At 43.3% G+C, this 25249-nt stretch overlaps 2 protein-coding genes across 2 annotated transcripts in view; both read right to left on the bottom strand.

Annotated features, from left to right (window-relative positions):
• Positions 1 to 12929, bottom strand: part of ppp2r5a (protein phosphatase 2, regulatory subunit B', alpha isoform) — a 79814-nt gene extending 66885 nt beyond the window's left edge. The window contains exon 1 of the mRNA XM_042095441.1: positions 11979 to 12929. Within this exon, the coding sequence (XP_041951375.1) occupies positions 11979 to 12126 (148 nt within the window). The 5' untranslated portion in view covers positions 12127 to 12929. The remainder of the gene's footprint in view (positions 1 to 11978) is intronic.
• An 811-nt stretch (positions 12930 to 13740) lies between these two features.
• dtl (denticleless E3 ubiquitin protein ligase homolog (Drosophila)) lies at positions 13741 to 25177 on the bottom strand. Its single transcript, XM_042095438.1, has 15 exons — positions 25030 to 25177; positions 24311 to 24436; positions 24101 to 24193; positions 23858 to 23919; positions 23233 to 23353; positions 22772 to 22837; positions 22348 to 22457; positions 21919 to 21992; positions 21693 to 21796; positions 20745 to 20849; positions 19711 to 19823; positions 19241 to 19330; positions 18190 to 18331; positions 14999 to 15711; positions 13741 to 14315 (listed from the first exon to the last, which is right to left on the bottom strand). The coding sequence occupies exons 1-15, from the start codon at positions 25079 to 25081 to the stop codon at positions 14250 to 14252; spliced, it is 2037 nt and encodes a 678-aa protein (XP_041951372.1). The 5' UTR covers positions 25082 to 25177; the 3' UTR covers positions 13741 to 14249.
• Positions 25178 to 25249: the final 72 nt, after the last annotated feature.

Genomic DNA, 25249 nt, shown 5'->3' with positions numbered 1-25249 from the left:
AACTGCTGCGGATTAAATGGTTCTGGTAGGTCATGCGTTGTAAATGTCAGAAACGCTTAGTCATCTGGTCGTCATTGAGGCGTAGCATTGGCCAGGTGCTAAGGTCAATACCCATAGAACACACAGAAGATGCCTGCCTCAAGTGAGTGTTGTTTTAGATAAAAGCAGAGTATTTAAATTAAACCTTTAAAATGACTGTAGACTACACGAATTGAGTAGGGTGAAGGATCACCTAGAAGCTCTTTAGCCAAGAGCAGAAAGAAGCGATTTGGCATTTTGGGGAATTTCTGGTTAGCATGTTTCTACCTTTTTCGGCATCCCCTCCTCCCCATAACCACTGGAGGTTTTGGAGGAGTTCACGTGGGCAGTTCTTTCCTTTCACATCACCGCGGCAGATTCCTCACAATCTGGGCCTACTGAGAGGAACATAAATAAACTCGGGGCTGTTTATGGAATCTCTGGAGCCGGAAAGAAAGGATGTTGAAGCAGACATAGAAGGCACAGGAGCTGCTAAGTCATCTTATGACCATGCGGGAGTAAGTGCCGTTTTCATGGGTCTGTTTTGAAGACGGGTGGAGAAGAAGACTCATTCTGGGTGGGTGACTTAGTTTGGAAGTGTATGCAGCCTCCAGGTAGAAGCGCCCAACGCAAATATGCATGAGATGTACAATATACCTATGAGCAAGCTCAAACAGGCAGATAGACACACATGCAAACACATGCACGTACACAAAAACCAATGATAAGAGCGATGGTGTGTGTGTGTGTGTATGTGTGTGTGTCTGTTCTGAGGAAGGCAGATCAGCAAAATCAAAGCAGCTCAGGACATTGCCGGACTTGATCCTCGATAATGGCTGCAGCTGTTCCGGAAAAAGAAAGGGGAAAAAAAAAAAAAACATGGCCTGGCATTCTCAGTGGAGCAATATAGGGCGCACCTTCCTGCTAATACACCACAACAGAGAACTGTCCTGTCTGAAGAGCCAATCAGCATGCTGCCACAGTCCTTTCAGGCGTGTGATTGGCCCGAAACTATTTCCCAGCCTAACAGCTCTTAACAGAGGTATTACAATACCTCCTGCCTTGATGCGTTTAGTTTTCCCCAGTGACGTTCTTATCACGTCAAATGTTCACACCGGGCATCAAGAATGAGTTCCAGAGTGCTAGGAGGCGGAGGCGAGTCTCCACCCTGTGAACTGCACTGGATGTGTGGCCTACATGTCTGGTCATATCAGTCAGGCACGGGGGAGGGAGAATCATGGGTAATCAAAGCTGAGAGGGACAGAGATGTCAGCAATCAGGTGTGTCTGATGCTTGTGTGTGTGTCTGTGTGTGTGTCAGTCAACAGAAGTCTAACAGGTCTGGCTGGTCTCATTGCTCAACCCCTTCACACACCTTGACAACTGTAGGTGTTTTCTACTTTTACTCAAGATGAACATGCAAATTGCAGCGCGTCCTCATAGACAGACACACAGCAACAAACCACCACAACAAATAGACTAACAAACACCTACAAACAGCCCCATTACTATGCATTACCTACTCCTGACAAACTGAAAGGCTCTATCCGAAAGGAGACACTGCATTCTTTGGCAGCCTTGCCCGCGTTCGGTTTCCAATAACAGACTTTCAACACACCGTAAAACATCATGGCACTCAGCTTGCAGGGCCCAGGGGTTGGGGGCAGCATGTGCAACAGGAGAAGAGTTTCTTCGGTCTCTGTGACCTGACAGAACCCAGACCTCCAGTGCTACAGACACACACACTAAAGTAGATGTCAGATGAGGTTTCTATGAAACTAACAAAGGAAATGCATAAGGTCCCTGATTGGCTACACAGTTCCCGTCTTACATTGAATGTGGACAAGACTGTAACAATGTTTTTCACAAACAGGTGAAAACTCAGAGAGTGTCCTGACATCTTTGTAAATGGGCAAACAATTAAAAAAAAAGTGGATCAATTCAAATATCTGGGTGTTAAAAAGTTGGGCAATACACTGAAAGTTAACCTATCCAATTATAGATACATAAGAAATTCTCTTACTGTTGAGGTATCAAGTATCTACACGCAATGATTATTTCACATTTTTTATATTGTATTTTCAAGTTGGTCTCAGGCATGTAAAACAGTCCTAAGGCCACTTGAATCATTATAGAAAAGTGCCCTCAAGATCCATGACAAAAAGCCACGTCATTACCATCACTGTCCTATTCTCACTAAATATGAATATGAAAATGTGATGTCCCACTCAAATGTTTGCTTAATCTTTAAAATAATTCATAATGCTTCTGCTCCTCCTTTGAAAAATGTGTTACACTCTGCTCTGAAAAAAACAAAACGGGTAACTAGACCAGCCACAAGGATCGGATGTAGTCTTCCACAACTGCATTTGGGAGGACATTACTCTTGGTTCCATGGATGAATGAATGTCACAAAATTATAAACAGCAAAGCACTAAAGGCTATTATGCAAAGTAAACCTGACTGAAAGTAAACCAACAGAAAACAAAATCACTCAAAAAAGGAATGCTTCTATACATTCAATTAACATAGTAGACCCTTTAAACCAATCTGATTAACAGAACAGGTAATGTACCTGCACCTGTAATTTTTGGCTTGCAGGTAATTAAGCCCATTTCTTTAACGGTACGGGCAGCCCTGCTTTACCAGTCGAGCGACAGGAAAGCTCCTGACATTAAGTCTGATGACATTTGTATCGGTGCTGGTGTGCAGTCGGCTGAAGGCCCCTTGCGACTCCTGTAAAGTTTCCAGCAGGGCGTTCTTCACGGCTCTCATTCACAGGCTTTGCATTGTGGCTGTGGTGTCACATCATTTTGAAATGGTTTACAAAGCAGCCTGGTGTCTGCTGTGTGTGTGTGTGTGTGTGTGTGTGTGTGTGTGTGTGTGTGTGTGTGTGTGTGTGTGTGTGTGCGTGGTGTGTGTGGTGTGTGTGGTGTGTCTGTGTGTGTGTGTGCAAAAGAGAGTGTTTGATGACCAAACAAGCAGAGAGCTACAGGCATGTGGGTTATCTTTATGGGTTGAGAGCAAGTTCAAGAAGACTCGTGAAGTACAGATAACCAGGGACACCACAGGGCTCAGCTGCAGCATGTGCACATATTCAGCCACAGTCACACATGCATGTTAAACTCACTCAAACACAAACACACACACACACACACACACCATTACTACTACTACACACACACACACACACACACACACACACACACACACACTACTATGTTCCATTTTTTCTCAGGCGCTGGCCTCTGGCCTGTGAGTCTGGTGGTTAAAGCAGAGCTGACCTCAGGCCCCCGGCTCACTGGGGAGCCGAGAGAGTTTCCATGCAGGGACGGCCGGCCGGCCGCCTGCTACAGTCAGAGACATGCCACGGAGGCCGCTGCTCCACCAGACACACACCTCTGCTATCCTGGATATGCGCTAGAGGAGGGCTAAGAATAACCGTTTATGCAACAGATCTGAAAGTCTGCTCTGTTGCTCGACTTCTCACGTGTCTCTCACTCGCCCTTCCTCCCTCTCTCTCCCTCTGTCTCCCTGTCTCTCTCTGTCTCTCTCCGTCCCCCTCTTTCTGTGAGAAAGTCTCGGGGAGTGCTGCAGCTGAGCGTGTGTATGAAGTTAGTCATGAAAGCTGTCTGGCACAATGGCAACTCTCCTTTGATATGCCACTATTCATTAGTCCCCCCTTCTCCCGACCATTTACACACACGTACCAGGTGTACACGTGCAGGTAAGCAGGCTAACACACACTCTCTCTCGCACACACACTCGGAGGGTGAGTCATAAAGAGGAGGGCCTGTCAGTCAACCGCGCAGAGTGCTGCCATTAGAGGCCCCAGGCTTTCCGAGTTGCCGTAGCAACAGGGCACTGTGAGTCACGGTTTGTTACAGCGGCTCGGTTGGTCATAAACAGAGCCCCCCCCCCCCCCACACACACACACACACACACACACACACACACACTACCATCTCCACCACACATACGCATGCATACACACACACGCACATGCACGCACGCACATGCACGCACACACACACAGCTGTCTTGACTGCCTTTTCCCACCACAGGTTTGAGCAGAGAGGAGCCATTTTTAGAACACTCTCTGCAGGCCCTTTCCAACAGCTCTCTCCTCCGAGCAGCCGGCAAACCAACACCGGCAAAGATGAGGGGTGTACCGCAGCCTACGGGCGGCACCGTCCAGAGGAAACACATGTCTGCTGCCGTGGCTCACCTCTCTCTCCCACACCCGCTCTCATGTTCAGCACATTCCTCAGTTATGGCTGGGACACAGGCGACAGGAATGAGAACAGATAGGAGTCCAATCCAATAATCAAATAATGCTTTGGCCACATGTCTCCAGTGGTGCATTGAGTTTAAGGTGTCAAAGTGACAGTGAAAACAGAGGCAAGCACGGTCAAAGACGAAGTGCACTCAAGAATCACCACTGATGAAGCTGGAATATGGACATGTTTTGGTTTTTTTACACTTCTGCTCTGCACATCAAACACAAACACACACACACACAAACACACAAGGAGGTGTAATAACCTCTACTGCCTTCACCAACCAGAATGTTCCTCGGTTAAATTCCGCCTCTCATGGCAGCACTGATTTCAGGTCAGCTCTCCCTGGCTTTCACGGAGGCTCTAACCACAGCAATGCAGCTAGTTAGTCTGACCCTGAACCAACTCCTAAAGGACATTTCAAAGGGATTCCAGTTTAGTTCAGAGCAGCCTCTGCAGATGGAGAACCATATTTCGCAACCTGAAGCTACTGTACCTACAGAGCTTTCTTATGGCAATGTCCAGTGAAATTGACCTTGAGCTTGACCTTGTCCATGCTAATGCTAGGCTACATATCAGCCCTAGGTTATGACTCGCTGAAATCTACGGCCCACTATCGCTTTGGTCAATAGAGCATTCGAGCATTGTCTGAGCCCCACTGTTAAGAGTTCCCAAGAGCTGTGGAGATGTTCCTGACTGGACATTTCTGAGGACTTTCTCAGGTAGACACACACACATGCACACAAACACACAGCTGTGAGAGAAAAGCAGCAGAATGTTACTGCCTCCTGACATTTCCCTGAACTTTGAAGTGCTGGCAAACCCCAACAGAAAAATGGGAGGGCTGGCCGTCACTAGAACACTTCTGCAAAATCTCTCCAGCCACGGAAAGGGAACACAGGTGACCCCCCCCCCCCCCCCATCCCCCCTCTTCTCAGCTTGTCCAGCAAGACGAGGCTCACTGTGCCTGTCTGAGGTGAAGCTTGCTCGGGGAAGAGGCAAGGGTGTGGGGGCCTCTCTCTCTCTCTCTGTGGCTGCATGAGGGCCTGGTTGTAGTGGTTTGAGTGATTGTCAGAGTGCATGAGGCAGAATGAGAGACCCCCCCCACACACACACACATGCCTCAGAGACAATTCTGTGTGTGTTATGTAATGCTTACAGTACATTGAATGATTACATCTGTCAGCCTCCCACAAGTGTTCATCAGCATGCATGCTCACCCAAACACACACCACTTAAATCGCCTGCCGGGGATATTTTCATCCACAGTTCACCATGAGACAGCAGTAATGTCAATGAGAGAGAGAGAGAGAGAGAGAGAGAGAGAGAGAGAGAGAGAGAGAGAGAGATAGAGAGAGAGAGAGAGAGGAGACACACACACACACACACACACACACCTGGCAACATTTCTCCAGGACAGACCATTAAGAACAAGAACATGTGAGGCAAAACCTGGCAAACACAATCCACAGGAGAGAGATATGGACATAGGTTTGCATTTGTCTGGTAACCAGTAGCTGGCCAGGTACAATAAAGACTCACAGTGTACTGTGGGTTAGTTGTACGGACTGAGTGTATACAACTGGGAGTGTCGTATGACGACGCTAATGCTAACGTTATTGCTAATGCTGCTTGTAGTTGTTTTCTGTGACTTTGCTGACAAATGACATTACTATGATGGATGCCTCTCGTCATGGGAACTCAATCCATACAGAGAGGCCGCACAACATTTTAAAACAGCTGGAAGAGAGAACAGAGGTGTTCTTTCTGCCAGATCAGCATGAATGTGAAGATCGGCAAGATGGCACGACAACAATTCCATAAAACTCACGAGTCTGTTTGCTTGCGGCACAGCTCAGAACTCGATCTGACTTGTAATGCTAACCTGATGGTTGACATTCCGCAACAGATGAAACCATTGTGAGCATTGTGGCTTCTACATGCCTCTGAGGAATACCCATGGAGGATGGCCTGTGTGAAAGCGAAGGGAGCCGATTTTAATCTCACATGACTTCACTAAAGTGCCTTTTAGGACTGGTTTTGTCTGGGCCCTGCTTCAGAGGTCATTAGTATAAAAAGTGAAGCCAGTAAAGAGAGAGAAGGGTGGGACTGGTGAGTTCTCCTCGGGGCTTGTCACATATTGTGACAGAGGTGACAAGAACACGTGTGAGTGATAGGCTATGTGTGGGTGTGTGGCACATCAGTGGGACTACTGTATAACACACTTCAAGGCAAATGTAGGCTACACCTAGCTGACCTCAAGGCAGACACGTGAAGAGTCCTAGTGTGTCGCCTTGTGTTGCCTGTGTGGGCGGAAAAAAGTTGTACTACTTCGCATACAATAACGACTGCAGTGTTTCCCATACATTGACTAATCTGTGGCGGGGCGCCACGAAATAAAAATCGGCCGCCACACATAAATATTCTATGTTTAATTTAATTTAAATTAAATATAAGATCAAATCCTTGCATTGCCATTGAGCTGCGCTTTTTACGCACGCAGCCTTTCCTTGTCCCGCCCCGCTCTCTCTCTCTCGTAGCCCCCTGCCCCTCCTCTGTATGTGCATTTAACAAAATATTCACGATTGTTGAAGGATTGTTGTTGCCACATAGAAGCATTGCATAGAAGACGTCTGGCTAAATTGCTATTAAATCCGCTTAGCATCATGACCATGCTGCGCAAATTTGTTCAAAACTGCTGCATTAAAGTTAACTCTGCTAAGATCTTATCACAACATAGTAGGCTACATTGAAGAGACTAAACTAAGTTAAGTTATAGGGCAGTTCCAGCGTTATGGATGTGACAATTGAACTCATATTGGTAAACAAAATGCCTTAGAGTTGGGGCAAAATTAGTATCAGTGAATTAATTTGCATAACTTTTAATGTAACCTCTGTCCTCTGAATACTGAGAAATCCTCAAATTTCATATAATCAATTTCATCCTAAGAATACAAGGCATTTTATCAGCGTTATGGATGTGATATTAAAGAGATTACAGGTTTTCTACAAACTCTGTGAATTTTGAAGGAAACTGCCGAAACTATGATATATGTAGCATGAAGGAGACTTGAATGAACACAAAAAGTGTGTTTTTGAAACTATGCGTCATTTTCGTAATGCATTATGTAGGAAAAACTGGCGTTATGGATGTGACGGTTTCACGTTATGGATGTGATGTGTCTGAACCAGTCCTCGACAAACTACATAAAACATTTTGATATGAACAACTGAAATAGTAATCATGAAAAACTAGCGATGAAATTATTGCTTCCTCAGTGCCCACTAAGATCCACAGGAAGAATCAGGACAAAAATATATATATATATATTTTTTTTTTTTTTTTTTTTTTACCGTCTTCAATTTTGGTCAGTGATTCCCGGGTTACTGAAACGCAGGGAACATGAAACTTGGTGGCCACTCCCCTAAATAACTAGCCCTACCTGAACCGTTGCACCCAAGATGACAAAATATTTATGGTATGTTAGTCTCAAGAGCCCACATCAACCTAACCCATACCCACTCATTTGTGATTTGCACACATAAAGTACATGCACGCGCACATGCACACACGCACGCACACATACAGACAGGCAAGCACACACACACATAAAAACATACAGACAGGCAAGCACACACACACACACAAACACCCACCCACATGAATGCAGACACGTAAACACACACACACAGGCAAGCATAAGCATGTGCGCATGGAAACACACACACACATAAACACACAAACACAGGCACACACACAGACACAGACACACACACTCTTATAAACAAAAGCAAACTCACATATGCACACTCATTTACATGCACAGTAGCAGAAGTAGGAGATGGAGACAAATTGACAAGTGTGATTTATTTTTGCGAAGAGAATATGCAGGACTGAGAGGCGGTCATATTTTGTACCGCTATGCGGTACATCTAGTTTATTGCTGCCGTTACTAATGTTACTCTGTGGGTATTAGCTACAGAGGACCTGACACTTCAAATGCTGGCATATCGCGTCACATTTAAAATTAAACTGTGTTAAGCAGACGTGAGCGGCAGGCTGAACAGATCTGCAACAGAAGGAGGTTGCTATGTTAACTCCAGCTGCAAAGTCAGCCATCTTCACCAGCTAACACGATAATCCAGTTACTGTACAACAACAGTATGACAGTTACAGGAAGATAATCGCTCAGATTTTCGTTATTAGGCCACTTGAAAATAGGCTATGGCTAGGCTAATCACTGGAGGTATTTAAATATTATGTTTGTTTTGCTAATAGTTAGGCAAGGCCTCCTTGTGGTTTTGATCAACCTAATAATCTTTGAAATGTCAATTGTAGGCCTAAACACTAAGGTGAAATGCGTTGAAACTGGCATGCCACTAGAACAGACGTTTTATCGGCTTTGAGGTATAACAAAGCCTCCAGTCTTGTAAAAGTAAGAAAGGGGCACAATTTGGTCATCACACTTTACATTGATATAAATCAGCTTTGCACAGACACTATGGACATTGTCGCATCAACACTGTATGTGTAGCATAAACTTTTCCTATAAAACGTTATGGATGTGACATGGCCATGGAACTTGCTGACTTAAAAACAAAAGCCTTACAAATGTAAGGAGTTGTGCTCTTAAAGGCAAGCTGAGCATAGACATTACTCTACCATTCCCTTGTCAATCTGGAATTTGTCAAATGACACAATTTGTTTGAACCTTGGGTCCATTTATCCACTTTTTAAATATGTATAATATTACCATGTGAAAAATGTTGTTTCTGTATGGTTGCACACGATATTTATGATGTAAAAAGAGTGTAATTCAATCAAATGTAAATCAAATTCAATCAGATCAGTTACAAACAATAAAAATAGACCTAAATGAAGATTTGCGTATGCACAACTTTTTTTTTTCCATGTTAAGGATGACCTTTGCATGGAATTGCCCTTATGCAATCAAGCAGTATCTCAAAGCTAACGTTAGAATACTGTTTGGATGTCGAATTTAGCATGCTTAGCCTACTAACAGCTGCTTGTCAATTTCGTTGAAGGGAAACAAAAACGTTATGAATTGCATCCACACATCAGCAGTGACAGGCACTCAATTAGACCTATACACTCCTCCCTCCCCCCCTTGTCCAAGTCAGCTAAACGGCAACCTATTGCTAGCTTACCATTTCCACATAACTTCTGCTCACTTCTGAGTCAACTATAAATATATCAACTTCTAATCAACAATGTGTTTGACAACAAGTTGCAAATGACACTGGCATTGTCTGTCCTGGGAACAATAGCAGTTAAGACGTACAAGATGACACTAACCTATATCATAGGAAGACCTCAACTTCCATATATTAGGATGACTAGCTGTGTCTTATTTCCTGCCTGTCTCTGGACAAAAAACAAGGGAATTTCACACTCTTGAACAGAAATTCCTCATGTGGCTCAATAGGTTATGGGTCAAATGGAATGCTAAGCTAACAAACCAAGCAAATAGAAACCATTAATGGAATTAGAGAATCCATCATCTGATTCAGATGATCTCATACACAAACACACACACACACACACAGTGAACCTCCTGGCATTTAGATGCAAGGAATCAAAGCTGCCTCTACCCCACACCAGTAAGTGCATAGGAACTATTTCCATGGGTGCATTAAAGCTCAAACACGTGCTACAACACCATGAATGAACAGACATCTTTCCTCCACAAACACACACACACACACACACACACACACACACACACACACACAAAATGACCCTAATCCACCTCTGTTCACCGATTAGGTCTGAGATCCACAGAGCTATCCAGCGAAAACCGCAGACTACGTCAGAATCACACTTTCCTTAAAACACACACAAAGCTAAACCTCACAGCCCTGTGCAAAGAAAAGGCGTAATGATTTACAACAGTTAACACAGAGCAGACATGCAATCACTGGTCTAACACTGAGAAGAAATTCAGACAGACAGACATGCGCACACACACACACACACACACACACACACACACACACACACACACACACACACACACACACAGTTAGGTTTGTTATAGACACTGCATACACCAAGAGTGGGGGTGTTGAGTGCTTGCCTAGAAAACGTATTAGTCATCTACCCGTGTGTTTCTGGTACTAAGTCCCTTATTATTTCTTCTTATCAAGCCACAGGCACAGCCTTAGCGCATGCACCCTTCCCCCAGCTCTTTCACCAGGCTGGTGTCCGGACTTGCCCACATTCAAGCCGAAATCAACAAGCCCACGGCAAACCACCCTTCACGGATCCTGCTAGAAACAGCCACAGCTCAGGCCTGAAAGGTCGAATCCTAAACCTCTCCCATTTGTAAGAGCGTAAAAGCACTGATATGGGTGTGTGCATGTAGCTTACAAACACACACACACACACACACAAATAGAGGGGTTTTGATTTTGAGGTGTTTTTAAAAAAACAAAAACAAAAAACAGAGGTGGAACAAAGGCTGAGAAGGTAATGATCACTCTTACTCTGTCCAAAGGAGACAGTGCAAAGCTGAACTACAGGTCAGAGACCCACCTACCCTCACACACAGTCCTCTACAAACACTCTCACGTGCACGTCCATTTATTTGCTTGGTACACACACTCTCTCTTCCAGCTCCTCCCTTGGTGGCCAACGTCACCTGTAACTGGTATACTGACACTGGAGGAGTAAACCTAAAGATTTCTTCTGCTTCTGGGAGAGCAAGGTGTGCCCTTCACTTTTCACTGGGGGTCAAGTTGTGATTCAAATATTTATTCTGATCATCTATTGTTGGTGAAGAGGACTGTGGGTAACCCTGCACGTTCTTAGTTTACTGCCCGCATAAGGCACCGACAATTGCTCCAATTCAGCACAACTGCAGGGTCAAATATAGCCTACTTGTCTTTCTGATGACCACCTATAGGTACCCAGATAAATTATGCATTTAATGTGCCCCCACACAGAACACATTGCTGTTTCTCCACTATATATCACAACAAATGGTTTGAAAATGGGCAGGCAGCCTCCAACTACCTAGAACCCCAATAGTCCACTCTGAGAACTACTGAGTATGTCTGTTTAATTAGATGGAAGTCCTTTGGAGACAGATGATGGGGCAACCACACATCTGTCTTTGTGTAGGGAAGTTGGCTTTCGATTTTTGCCAATATTTTGTCAGGGCAGAGGACGAAAACAAGGAAGCATTTCTTTAGGATTGTCTATACTCAGCAGCCGAAACGTGAATCTTGAGAGGCTGTAGTGCACCAAACTTGAGAGCGCGAATGTGGGAACAGAAGAAATGCAGACAACATTTTGGTCAATTTTCAAAGAACCGCTGACTGGGATTTTCTAATAGGCCTGTGGATACACACGATGACATGAAACTTAAGACAAGACCTCAAACGTGCCAGGCCTAGCTTTGTGGCGTTTAATTAATAAGTCACCACTTTACAGTCATCGCAAAATGGTCTACCCAGGACAACTACAACAGGTGTCTGTGGAAAGCGTGTGAATTCATGAGAGATATAATGAAACTGCAAAAATATCAGTAGCAGTGGCACTGCTGGCTAGCTGGTTTGGATGCGATGCATATCACAATGCCCGGACCTCGCAGGTTACCGACAAGACACTGTTGTAGTAGGCTAGCACGACTATTTCAAGAACCATTCATCCTCTTACCTTTGAGCTGAGGAAGGGTGGAAAGCTCAAGGCAGGCGCTCTGAGTCCGAAACTGGGATGAGCCTTGAGATTTCTTCTGTTTCTGGGCCTTCCTCATCGACTTTCGGGTGAATCCGTCCACTTTCTCAGACGCGGTGATAGCCGACATTTTGATTCATTCACTGTGAATTATTTTTGACAAGTGCGGCAGACGGCTAGGTTCAGCTTTCCAAGAAAGGATTAGCTGTTTGAGGACTATCAGCAGGCTTTTCAAGAGAAAATACAGGGGCACACTGGTTAGACGGTGTCCCCTTGTCTTCTGTGTTCTTTTTAACAGTTTCTTCCAAGAGCCCGCATCTCTTTGGCCGCTGGCAGCTAGCTGGACTGTTTACAAAATTAACCGTATAGAGTGGTAAAGTCATCCAATGACATCGGTACAATAAACCATCGAATATTCCCAAAATAGGAACCAAAGCAAGGAACCGAGAGTCAAGTTGTCAGTTAACGTTAGTCAGACTTAGTTGCGTTGTCATTTCCGAACAATCTACAGGTTTCTGTGTCGGCTTAATATACCGTTTCCGTGAAGGCAAAAAATGAATGCAAGTAGTTTCACCAGTAGCCTATATTAAATAGCAACAAAGTAGCCTCGACATCTCAGACGTTACATTGTAACACATGCTCCAATGGTGAGAATTCTGCTTTCTGATGCCGCGTCATCCCGTTCCAGCATAGAACAGAATGTTGACAAGTTGTTCAGCTGCTTTACTAAAACGCGCAACTGTACCAGCTAACCTATCACAAGTATAGCACTCTAACTGTCATATTAAACCGTATACTTTAATGTCCACGGCTTATCTTCACCACAAAAGCTTAATTGGCCGGGAAAGTAGGTTCATATCCGTGCAGGTGAGGTGAGTGTACCGTCCATGCCGAAGAATCATAAACAGCTGTAGAGCGTCTCCTCGACGTTGAATAACATTCTGTACTTGTGTCACAATGCGTCATTGATGGGCGGCAACAATATCCAATCTCGATGGGCTACGAAATGCGTTGTCCAATAGAAACTGAGGAGCTGCATGACAATGTCATTCTCAAAGAAAGTTTGCTAAGAGAAAAAAGATGTAGGTATTACTGTACATAATGGATTTTCTGGTTCTCTCACGCAAGTTGTCTAGTTAGGTGTAATCGTTGGCTAGTTGGTTTACTACGGATATTGGATAGTGGGTAAAAAAAAGTCAAATTGCCATCGTTAACATACAATAATAAATAATTAAGGTGGACTAATAACGAATGATTGCAATCACCGCCTTTTTAAAAAAAAAAAAAAAGTGTGGCCTATTAAATACCCTGGCAGCTTGAACAACTTCGTCTGTGAACTCCTTTTAAGGATGCCAAAATTGTGCAGTTATTCCCCACAATAGTCTGAGTTATAGGATCATCCTGCTACAATAAGCACATTGATAACTTCAGGACCATCTGTATAAAGTTTGCATTTCAGTTTCCTCATCCTCTGCTTTATTCCCCAAACAAAATGGTGTACATCAATGTACTTCAAATTAGCATGATCAGTCACTTTCTGGGGGTGGGGGCAAAGCCATAATTTTAGTCACCTGTATTACTGCTGTTTGATTTTTGGGGTGGAATGTCTTTCAAAGTTGATTTCAGTAGGGCTTGCCTTTCGAAGAGGTAACAGCTGGCACACCGTGGCCCAGAGTCCTGTGACACAGCATACACCAAACAGTGCAGTAATAGTCGTACATTAGTTAACAATGACCGACTGAGAAAAGGTAGTGTGCAAACCAAAGTGCTTGCATTTATTTATAACGTTAAGAGTTTTTCCAAGACAGCTTTGGTCAATATACACAGTGAGATATGTACATATACACAAATGACCTTGTACAACACTGCAACAATATTCACTATCAAATGATCAAATTACATATAAAAATGTATACAGGCGAAGAGGCTTTCATTTTTTTTTACATGTGCACATTCAAACCACACCAACTTCACACAACACACCATATTAGATACAAAGCCATGCAAAAAAAAAAAAAGCAAGACATACAACTTAGAGAATTTATCTTTTGGATTCAAATCACCCCTGCCCACTTAAAATATACAATACATACATCAGGAGACACGGAATAAAAAAAAAACAAAAAAAAACAGGAACACCTTGTATGTGAGGTACATAGTGTGTTCCTTGAATAAAATGATAAACATAACTTGTGTACATTATCCAAGAGTCCCATAGAAAAGTGTCCTCTCCCTGGAAGAGTCTGTGTAAGATCATTCTGGAGTCCTCTTGTGGAAGTAGGAGGAGATCTTTCTCATGGATTGAGGAGAGCGCAGGGTCTGTGGTCAGAGAATAGAGGGGTCAAAAACCAGCAAAAGCTTAAGAGTGTTTCTGTGAATCCTCTTTGTAACATATACCTCAGGTGACTTTAAACACCATGTTCTATTCTCCACACCTAACCTCATTTATCATGTATACACATACTTACTGCCCTGTAACTGACCCTAGGCAGATGGGTCAGGCGCTTGAGACGTGGATCTGCTCGAGGTTTCTTCCTACATGCATCTCCAATTCTAGGGAGTTTTTCCTCGCCTCTGTTACTCATGGGCTCTCTCTGAATGTTTTAACACTCTGTAAAGCGCCATGAGACATGTGTAATTTTTTGGCGCTCTATAAGTGAAATTAAATTGAAAATTGAAATTGAATCTTGATGTACCCCCTAAGGTCTAAGTCCGTGAATGAATCGTCACAAACACATTCTCACTTCACACAAAGCAGCATTGCAACAACTCACACTTTTAACTAAACACAGAAATACAGGATGAGTGAGGATAGAAGAGATACAAAAAAGTGACCAACTTTTTGGGGCTAGAGGACAAGGTTAAGATATGAGCGAGTATGAATTGTGTGCATAATTATGGCTTGACGACTGCCATGTGAATAGTAGAATGTATCAAAGAAGGAAGAGGAGGTGCTTGGAATGTATTTGGTAGTGTGACTGACTGTGTGTTTGGGCACTTACCGGAGAGGCCGGTGTCCGTTTCTCCTGTCTCTTTCCCAAGCCGGGACTTCTGGAAGAGGGCGAGAGTGTGCCGTGTCCTTTCTGCTGTGCCCGTCCCATAACGGTCAGCCAACCAGCTGCAAGCGAGGAGCTGTTCTCCTTATCCGCCTCCGAGTGTGAACCGGACCCTTGCTTCCCCTCCAGGTCCACGGCGGAGGGCTCATCTGCCCTCTCCACCCCGTCTCGGGCCTCACCTCTTTGGGCCACACCAGGGCCGCTCTCCCCGAAGCCCTGGATCCGGCCTCTCTTTGCCGTCGGGTTGAGTTCCGACACGCAGCCGCACAACCCCTCGTCACGGCAGCAGGCATCCCCGTCTGCGGTCGTCTCCAGGCGACGCTTGGCACGGCGTTCGGGTGGCGACGGCGCGCCCAGGCGAGGCTGTGGGCTCTGGGGGCATGGGCTGAGCACCTTCCTGAGCGGCGGGGTGAGCTGATCGGCAGGGGATCCGCCAGGGGACCCGGGGGTGCGGGAGAGCCACTGGCGAATGGAGGCGCTGGAGGGGGGTTTTCGGGGAGGGGTGAAGGCTTTGTGTCCCAGCGGGCCAGGGGTGCTGGACGGGAGAGGGAGGTCAGCTCCACTCGGGGCGCAGGCAGCTGGCTGGGGGGAGGCCAGGGGCCCAAGGCTGTCTGTGCGAGGACTCTTGGCTGGGGTGAGTTCACACTTATTCAAAGTACCTGACAGGGAAAGACACAGAAAGAGAGCGCGAACATTACGCCAAGGTTGTTGTATGACGTTTACACCTCAGTATGTGCCATTTAAAGCTTTAATGGCAATTTAATAAATAAATAAATAGCTGCTACTTAACTAAATAATTAACTGTAAGCACCCAATACCTTTCCATAGTTACAAAAGCTTCGAAAATGACAACATCCAGTGCAAGAAAAGTGTTAAAAGTGAGTTTGTGAGATAATTGAGTAATCCTCCAGTTAGGGTGACCACCTGCTAATAAGCCCAAGGGGGGACAAAGGGTATGTTTCTGAGGGACAATGTGGGACACTGCCTGGCGCGGCGTTGCCCCCACCTCATGGGCAGACTCATTGGTTTACCCATTTCTAGCACATACCACCTTACATGGCTGTTTACTTATTTATTGCTACTTTTGCACTGAACAAGGAATGCACTTTATTCGTCATTGTCACAGGTACAACGAAATGAAGACATTCTATATTCTATTCTATGGTATATTAATAATGCCCTATTCCCCTAAACATGTGTAGCCTAATTGCTGATGATTCATTATACTTTGAACATTCAATGAATTGACAGATGTGCCCTTCCACTTACGATTTACTTTAGCTATTTAATTTGATTTATTTTTCATTACAATTTAAGTAAATTATATGGATGGATGGATGCTTTATTGATCCCCAAGGGGAAATTCAATAAGTTTGTAAAGAAAAATTGTAGTTGCTCAACACCACAGGAACAGTTAAAAAAAGCGCAGGGGAAAAAAACTGTTCAGTGTTCTGGGTAACGTTAACGTTCACTGTAAATAATGTATGATAAAGCCACATTTGGGTTTGACTTCCTCCGCAATTACTTTGTTGTATGGAATAAAATAACCCTGTATTTGTAAATAACAGACTTTATTTTGTTGCATATGTGCTTTGGGAATATTTCAGCCACCACTTGGTCTAACGTAGGCTATGCAGTGGATAGCTAACGTTAAAGGAGAATTCCGGAGTGATATTGACCTAAAGTGTATTGAAACATGATACCGAGTGTGAACGTATGTCTCATAGCCCATCTCGGCTTGTCCCCTGCACTCCAAAATCTGGCGCTAGTTAGCCGATGCTACCAACAGCTTTTTCAATAGTGGTGCTTCGGCATCGGGCTAGCCATGCAAATAAATCACTGTTTTACACCCATTTACGTGGCTCAATGTATCTCCACACTTCATTGGTAGACTTCCGAGACATTGAGAACTTTGAAAAAGCACTGGTAGTTTACTTACAAGACGATTTATACAGACAGTATCTTCACGAAGTTTAGCGTTTGCAGCCATCTTGAATTTAGTCACGATAAGTCGAGCAACGAGTAAGAATGAACAGGTATGATAAGGGATCAGATTCCAAAAATAATTCAGTGGAAATGCATGGATTCCAGTTGCTGCTACTGGAAGAAACTGGAATCCATGCATTTCCACACCGGAATTCTCCTTTAACGTTAGTGAAGGTAACGGTAACATTAACACTCTTTCAAATATCAGGGACATCCTTTTCCACTTTCAAAAAACTCCTGAAGACCCAGCTCTTTAGAGAACATCTACTCTCATAGCAACACTTACAACAAGTCTTACTGATCCTAGCACTCACCAGCCATTTTAAACTGACAAGTAACTTAAAAACAGCACTCACCGACGCACTTATTCTTACTGTACTCTAATGTTTTTTTAAACTGTCCTAAAATTGTGAGAATTGTTCTAAAACTTACTGTTTACCATGTTGTTAGTCGCTTTGGTTAAAAAGCGTCAGCCAAATGTAATGTAATGTAATGTAATGTAATGTAAATATGGCTAATGAAATCTCTGATAACAGATCAGTCCACAGCAATGAAATGTATGCTTTGTGTGATAATGATAGGTAGATGTTTGGTAGCCTATTTGTAGGCTACTGCTAGGTCCATATTATTTCCAGTGAATACAAACATCATTCCAACACCGCTCAAGTAAATTAAATGTGTGTAATCGGGTTGCGTATGTAACTCTTCTCGACTTATACTTTGTTAAATGTAACATTCCCACCATTTAAATGAGAAAACCATGTTAACAAATCACCTATGACAGACCTTACACCTAGGGAGAGGGGGGTGTAAGTTAGTGTGTAATTTAAGTCATAACTTAGTGTTCTGTTGAAACTATTTAGCGTGGTGGAACCCGATAAATTTTATTAGCTCGTAAACTTCAACGTAGTGCCAGTTTACGTTAGAACTAAGCTAAGATGGAACTTACGTTCAACTGGTGCAACCGGCTACAGGACATAGAGCGACCAACTGTTTTTTTTTTAAGCAAGCATTGGTTAATGCGTGACCGTCTCAATTTGCGGGACGCATGAATTGGGCTTCAAATGCTGTACGCGCACGCGCTACGCGGGACGGGTGGTCACCCTACCTCCAGCTAAACATACATCCCCTTTCCATCTTTTACGACTCACCAGGATGAACAGGACTTGTTGATTTCACTTTGGGACACGCCCACCCCACGAGGTTCGCCTCGCCAACGGTGGAGCGCGCTCCATCTTCACCGCGGTTTATCCTCCAGATACGGATAGTGTTGTCATCGGAACAGGAAACAATCTGACAAGAGAACTAGACGAGATTATCCGGTGCACACACACACTCTCCAGATCAGTCACCTTTATTTCAGGTGATATCACAAGAATAGCTAACAATGTGTATAATGAGAAGAGAAGATGTGACACCTACTCCAACACCAATGTACAGGACATTCACACAAGCAGTTTTATCAGGAATCATTTGATGAATTGTACTCATTTGCATCAAAACCATTATATCAGAGAGGGTCCCGGACAAGTCCCACTCACTTTTTAAAAATAAGTTAGGACCATACATTTTACTTTAGCCATTTTAGAAGCTGTATGCTACATATGTTACCTGGCAACAGCTGCCTAGTTATGGTAACAGAAGTAGTCTATGCCTACCTGCCGTTTTATAGGCAACAAAAAAACGCTAACATCAACCTTAATGTCATGGAAGAGAGTGGACGTATCTCTGCTTTCTAGATTTAACTGGCCATGACCGGTGGTAGCCTGTTTAGGGGCAAAACTGGGATACTTCAGTTAACGTTAAGGCAACAGTAGGCTATGTGAGTTTAAACCCAAACACAGCATAATTTCTGTCATTCTAGGGAGAATGCTCAGCTCAGCCAGTAGGTTAGCTTGCTCTGAAGTCAGGATGTATGACTGAACGGAACTAAGTGTCTCCCTACTCCAGTGGGCCACCTGTTAAAATGCACATGAATACTGAAAATGACATCTACTCAGTTAAAATGACATCAGGGGGAAAAACCCCACACTCCACATAATTTGTCCCACTCACATGTCATTCTTCCGATGACCATGACTGCACCAATTGCAATGCTGTGTAAGGACGATTGTCTGAATTTCAAACCTTCACTGACCATGGTAAAAAAGAAAAAAAGCCAAGCACACTCGAAAAGAAAAGAAAAAGCTATCAGTGAGTTACCTTTGTGAAGTCCGTGGGACACCACGCCACCGAGGTGACTTCTTGACTGTGGCCCTGAAGCATCATGGGAGCCTGGTTTGGCTCAGATATCTGGAGCAAAAAAAGGTCACAGCGAGGTTACACAACTGACAAAAAAAAAAAATGTGTGAAGCTGCACAGAGCACTGTTCCCGTGAACCAACATGTTTCAGCCAGGCTGAACAGGAGTGCATGGAGCTCAGGCAGCCAGACAAGCTTCCCAAGGGTTTCTCAGGCCTGCACACGTTAACAGACTCAGGGATAACTTCCCTGGAGGGCAGTTCTTGGAAGACAAAAAATGGAAGAGACACTAGGACCAGCAAGGGGACAGTTCTCCGCATGACCCCCCCCCCCCCCCCCCATCATCTTTTATGCCTCCTCCATTCATCCTAACCCACGCCTGAAATAACACTTCTAGGTATGGTCACAGATAAAAAAAAGAAGGGGCCTAACCTTCCAGATGTAAGCGTTGTGGTCACTGGAACCGCTGGCCAGGAACTGGTTGTCAGGGCTGACACTGGATTTCACGTAGAATGAGGAATTGCGGTGGCCACTGAAAATCGCCACTGAACAGAAAAATACAAAAATGTAGCCAGAGCCAGCTTGAAAAAGAACACAATACCATTTTATTTCATTAATGTTGCATTTAAATGTCAGTGGTGAGTCCTTCATGAATCCTTTTCTGAAGACAAATGGTCTTGTAATAGCATTAAAGGTTAATTTGTTTATTTATTCTGTCACGTTAACACAGAGGGCCTGCTTTGCCAGCGTGTACTTATAATGGTGTTTGGCTTGGAACACATTGTTTTCTGCGAGCACATCCACTTGAGGTTACAAACATGATGTGCTACTGGAGAATTTCCCGGCTGTTCGACATTCCCAGTTTGACAACAGGTTGACGGCTCAGATGCCATGGTACAATCTTACCCTGTGGCTCTTGTAGGAACAGAATATACCCAATCTGGAACGGTCAATGTACTGCCCAGTGAATACCGAGTTATGCCCTATTATGACTATTCTGTAGATTGTAGAGTTGTTGCACTGTTACATTAATTTCCCCTTTCCACCACCATTTCACCAGTTTATTTAACCTTTGCAACATCCTATATTATACACTGTACAAAGTGATTTGATCAGTCTTCTGGAATCATACTGCAGGTTAAGCTCACTAATAATCTGTCCATTTACAGAAGTCACTGCGGCCTTCAGCATTTCTAATCAGATTTATACTGCAATAAATTAGTGGAGGCCAAATAAAATTACACATTTTGTGTGAGGCCAACCATGAACATACCTGGCTACATAAATTAAAAGCTATATTGCGCCACATATTGCAATGCTGAGGTAACACACACATTTGCCACCTTGTCAAGTCCACTATAAAAACATGTTGGTCACTTACTACAAAGCTGTTTCAACTTTTGAAACATGCATGATATAACTACAAGAATGAATTATTCTCTCATTTCATTTAATTTTTTCCTTACCTGGTGTTGTTTTCAGGCCACTAACGTTGAACATGTAAATATTGTCATCAGTGCAGTTGGCAAATAGGTTGGAACATGTGGAGTCCAACGCAAGCCCTGAGAAGCCTGCAAATGCGACACATAATTACACATGCAGAGTTCATAAGGCTTAAGGACAAAATTATCTTGAAATGAGCTACTTGTTTATTGCCTGGTTTCCTAGTACATATATCCAAATGGAGGAAGAAAATGATAAACTGTGGTCCATAAGAACTAGACAACACTCACATGCAGCCTACAGCTCATCTTCTGAAATGAGTCACTAATATAACAGGCACACAGGATTCTTTAGTCTAACTGATGTATTTGTGATGTACTTGTATGACAACCCTTTTCTTTCTCAGAAGAGCAAAGGGTTGTATTAAGCCCTCACAATGAGCACGATTCCATGCAGCCAAAAAACGGTTTCGAATCACTTTATTGGGAATAAACTGAATATGCGTGTGTCTTGTAAACACCTTATTCTGATTGAAATAAACCGAAAAAGGCCATATTCGGTTTACTAATAAACTGTTTGCACATCCTAGCATATGCCTGTTTTAAACAGAATATTGGGTCATAAAAACACCTTAACGGAATATGCTCTCAGAAGGAAGAGTGTTGTAGGCCTGCGCATGCTCAATTCGCACAGAATTAGGATAAAATTAACCAATTGTCTCACACATTTTCCTAATCATGGCGAAACATGTTATGTATTGTAAACAGGAAAAAGGCTCAAAATGTGACATTCTACTTGCATGTAAACAGGTCAAACGGAATATTGACATAAACAGAATTTGGGCAATAAACGGATTCAAAGCGGTTTATTCCCGGCATGAAAACATGCTCAATGTCACACGTTTGCACATTCTTACTTATGCGTGAGTACAACAACAGTGTTTATTTAAGCGAGTCATCTGGGACACTCACCAAGCTTGCGAGTGCTGGAGCCGGGGTACACATACACCTGTAGAGGGACAGGCTCGTGGTGATATGCCGTGTAGCTCTTCCTTAAGTCCCACATCTTGATTGTTCTACAAACAGTGGAAAAATTAAACACCCATTTAATAATTGTGACTTAAAAACTACAAACACAAACGGTAAGAACTTCAGAAGTGGTGGGTGATGAAACTTCAAAGGAGTGCTCTACTCTTACCTGTCTACAGCACCTGATGATATCAGAGTGTGCTCATCACGAAACAGCACTACAGTCACGCTCTGTTGGTTATCCTGAGAAGAGACAGTCAGCAGTGAGATTCAGCAAGAGTACAGCGTAAACAATCAGCCTCACGTCCTCCAAACTGCTCAGTCACACACATCAATCAGGCTTTCCAAATGCAGACACATCATTCAGGCTTCCCTTAGTCATACACATGATTCAAGTCTAATTTTCCCAGGAAAGTCCTGCTAATCTGTCAAATGCCTCTTTTTTGTGTCACACTACTGTGCATATGCTTATTGAACAAATTGACAGAAATAATTAGAGCCTTGATTCCCCAGATGAATAATGTGCAACAGTTGCTGCTATAATATAGTGTAGTGCACAAAGTCTCAAAGTCAAATTTGCTGTTATAGCACCACTCACAGCCACTCGCTGGCATTGCACTCTCTTCTTGGATTTGGGCGTCTTGGACGGGTCCGCTTTGTTTCTGTTGTGAGCGCCGCTGATTTGTTTCACTTGTCTGTAGAAACCATCTGAGGTAGAAATAAACACGGTTATACTCCATCTCCCTATGGGATGTTTGTAGATGAAATAACTGCAGCACAGCACTATACATATAATATATATACACTATACATATAACTATAATTAAACCAAAATCCATCATGGCATAAGCTACACACAATATTGAGCTTTATACTTTTTAAATGGGTCTAAAATAGTGGTTTATTTTCACTACAGTGATTGCTATTTTCTGTCTTATAGTGTTTTTATACATGTCACTGAAAGTAAGAAAGAACAGACGTGTATGTGACACTGTTTCTGGTGTTGAAGCCCTGTCTCTTACCTTTCTTACTGCACCTTGTGTCCCAAAGCATAATATTGCCATCACGACCTCCAGTGCAGAACACCGCTGCAGGGAGATAGAGAAAGAAAGGACATGTGAGCTGAGCAATTTAGTGCTTCTGATACAGCAAGGAGAGTTGTCAATGCAATATCATTCTCATTCATGAGTGTCTTACTTGAGGGGTCAAACAAAAACAAAATTCATTGCAACACAATTAACCAGCGGGGGTATTCCATGTACGTGGTTTAGTGGCAAACCTGGGTAAGTTAACTCAGAGTAAGTGGTAAACCGCCTACAAGAGCCCTATGGCATTGTTTTGATAGGAGAATGAAGCCAAACAGCTCTTCTATTAGGAGGTTTACCACTTACTAGGAGTTAACTTAGCCAGGTTTGTCACTAAACCACGTACTTGGAATACCCCCCTGAAAGTGTACATGCTTGTGTATGTGAATGGCAATTACCTTTCTCCTGTTTAGAAAAGGCAACAGATTTTAGGCTGCACTGGTGTCCCTTGAAGCTTCCTAGCAGGTCTCCACTCTTCACATCCCACAGGCGAGCAGACTGGTCCCCTGATGCAGTAACCTGCAGGACAGATGACAATAAGGACACTTTTGTAAAAATCTTGTGGACGCCTTTGTAAGTATTCTTTTGTTTAGTTTGTACACTGATGTAAAGTAATGTATAATAGCTTGCAAACTGATTTTCCAAGAACAAATTAACACATGGTACAATTTACAGTCCACCAAGACCAAAGGACAACTCTGCTAATGGGTAGTAGACACTATTACTAAATTTGAGATCAGGTTGCATAAGCAGAACTTTATTTATTTGATTTGTTTTTATTATTATTATTTTTACAACACAAACTTACAAGGCGTATGACCAGATCATGGCTTTACATCAAATAATTTGTACATTTAGGTCTACCATTGCAACATTCAGTATTACAGTCTTTTTGGAGGTTGTCTTTTTATATATTTTTCCCCCTTCATTCATACTTCTGCTGTTCTCAGACACACACACATATCCCTCATGCACACACCCTATCCAATCATTCTTCATTAGCAGAACTTTAAATTTATTTACCAGACTGGCCTCTCCTGGTACCCACGCAACATCAAAGATTGCATTGTCATGTGCCATCCACTCTGAAGGAAATGACCAACACAACAATAAATATAAACATTCTGGTCCAAGAACTTCATATAGGCCCCACCCACTTGATTATACACTCAAAGGCCCAAACAGCCAAAACTAACTGGGGGTTGAACACAGGACGCTGGTTATCAGTGTACCAAGAAGAATATTTATCAAGATGTTTCATGTTACCTTTCAAGATTGGAGCTTGTCGGTTTTCTGTATTGTACAGCCTAACGATTCCATCCTCGTTGGCCACTGCCAATACATTCTGTAGATCTCGCGCTATAGAAAGTTCACATGGAAAATATGGGGTAGCAACGTCAGAGAGCAGAAGAGCAACACAAATACATGAGCCACAAACAATGAATATGCAGTGAAGTGTCACCATTTTAACGTTACCTGATGAAAAGCTGCACCCAAAAGGCGGCACCACATTGCCCAAATTTCCATAGGAAATGTGCTCATCTTGTCGGGCGCACTGATAGCCTTCCAGCAATGGTGAAAGTGGATATTCCGGGTAGAAACCTAAAGCAAATAGGTGATCCTTAACAAGCAGAGAACTAGGAAGCCACCCAGCGCAGAGTCCCGCCAACACAGCTGTTACGTTAGCCTACTAGTCCTCTGAATCTAGCGTTAACTTTCCAGCCAAAACAAAACGTTCTAAGTAACGTTAACAAATATATGACATTAGAGCACATATTCAATTTTAATATTGAGAGATCCCCGTCATCAATTAAAGTAGACTACTGTTATGTTGGATCGGAGAATCCAATTTCAGTTTTCTTTTTAGTAGGGTTCAGACAGCTAACGTTAACGTTAAATTCCTTTGGCTCGTCGTGACTCATGTTAACATTAGCTGCTACACATTTAAATCCGTGTTACATTAAATATTAGCTTAGATTACATCCATGCAACAGCAACATCTTCAAAGCGTGACAAATATAACTATACCATGCAATGCATCAACTAGTCTAAATTATATTTATTATGCAGTCAGGTAATTTGCTAGCACTCGATGGTCAGCTAACTGGTCACTCAACTACCAGACGAAACTGGTAAAGAAGTAGTCTACGACACATACACAACGTTAACGTTAAACTAAGTCACTGATCACTTACCATTGCATTTTCGTTTGCTGACTCCTCTGTCAACCAAGGCGCGAAACAACATTCTTTAAAACTCACAGAATTATGATCACAAGTTAGAAAGATTGGAGATGTCTGGCCCGCGAAGTACCGCTTGCTAAATGTGCGAAATCCCCTTCCCGCGAACAGTGGGACAAAAGACAAACTACCCGCTAAAATGATGTCATACCACTTAGCGCTTTCTGATTCGCCA

Source organism: Alosa sapidissima, chromosome 6 (genome assembly GCF_018492685.1).
Source record: "Alosa sapidissima isolate fAloSap1 chromosome 6, fAloSap1.pri, whole genome shotgun sequence".
Taxonomy (NCBI): Eukaryota; Metazoa; Chordata; class Actinopteri; order Clupeiformes; family Clupeidae; genus Alosa; species Alosa sapidissima.
This window is presented reverse-complemented; position numbering and strand designations above follow the sequence as displayed.

Coding starts and splice junctions, on each gene's coding strand:
- dtl (XM_042095438.1), bottom strand. CDS start 25,081: ATGTTGTTTCGCGCCTTGGTTGACAGAGGAGTCAGCAAACGAAAATGC. Junction 21,993..22,347: donor TGCAATGCCAGCGAGTGGCT/GTGAGTGGTGCT, acceptor GTCTCTTCTCAG/GATAACCAACAGAGCGTGAC. Junction 19,331..19,710: donor ACAACGCTTACATCTGGAAG/GTTAGGCCCCTT, acceptor TTTTTGCTCCAG/ATATCTGAGCCAAACCAGGC.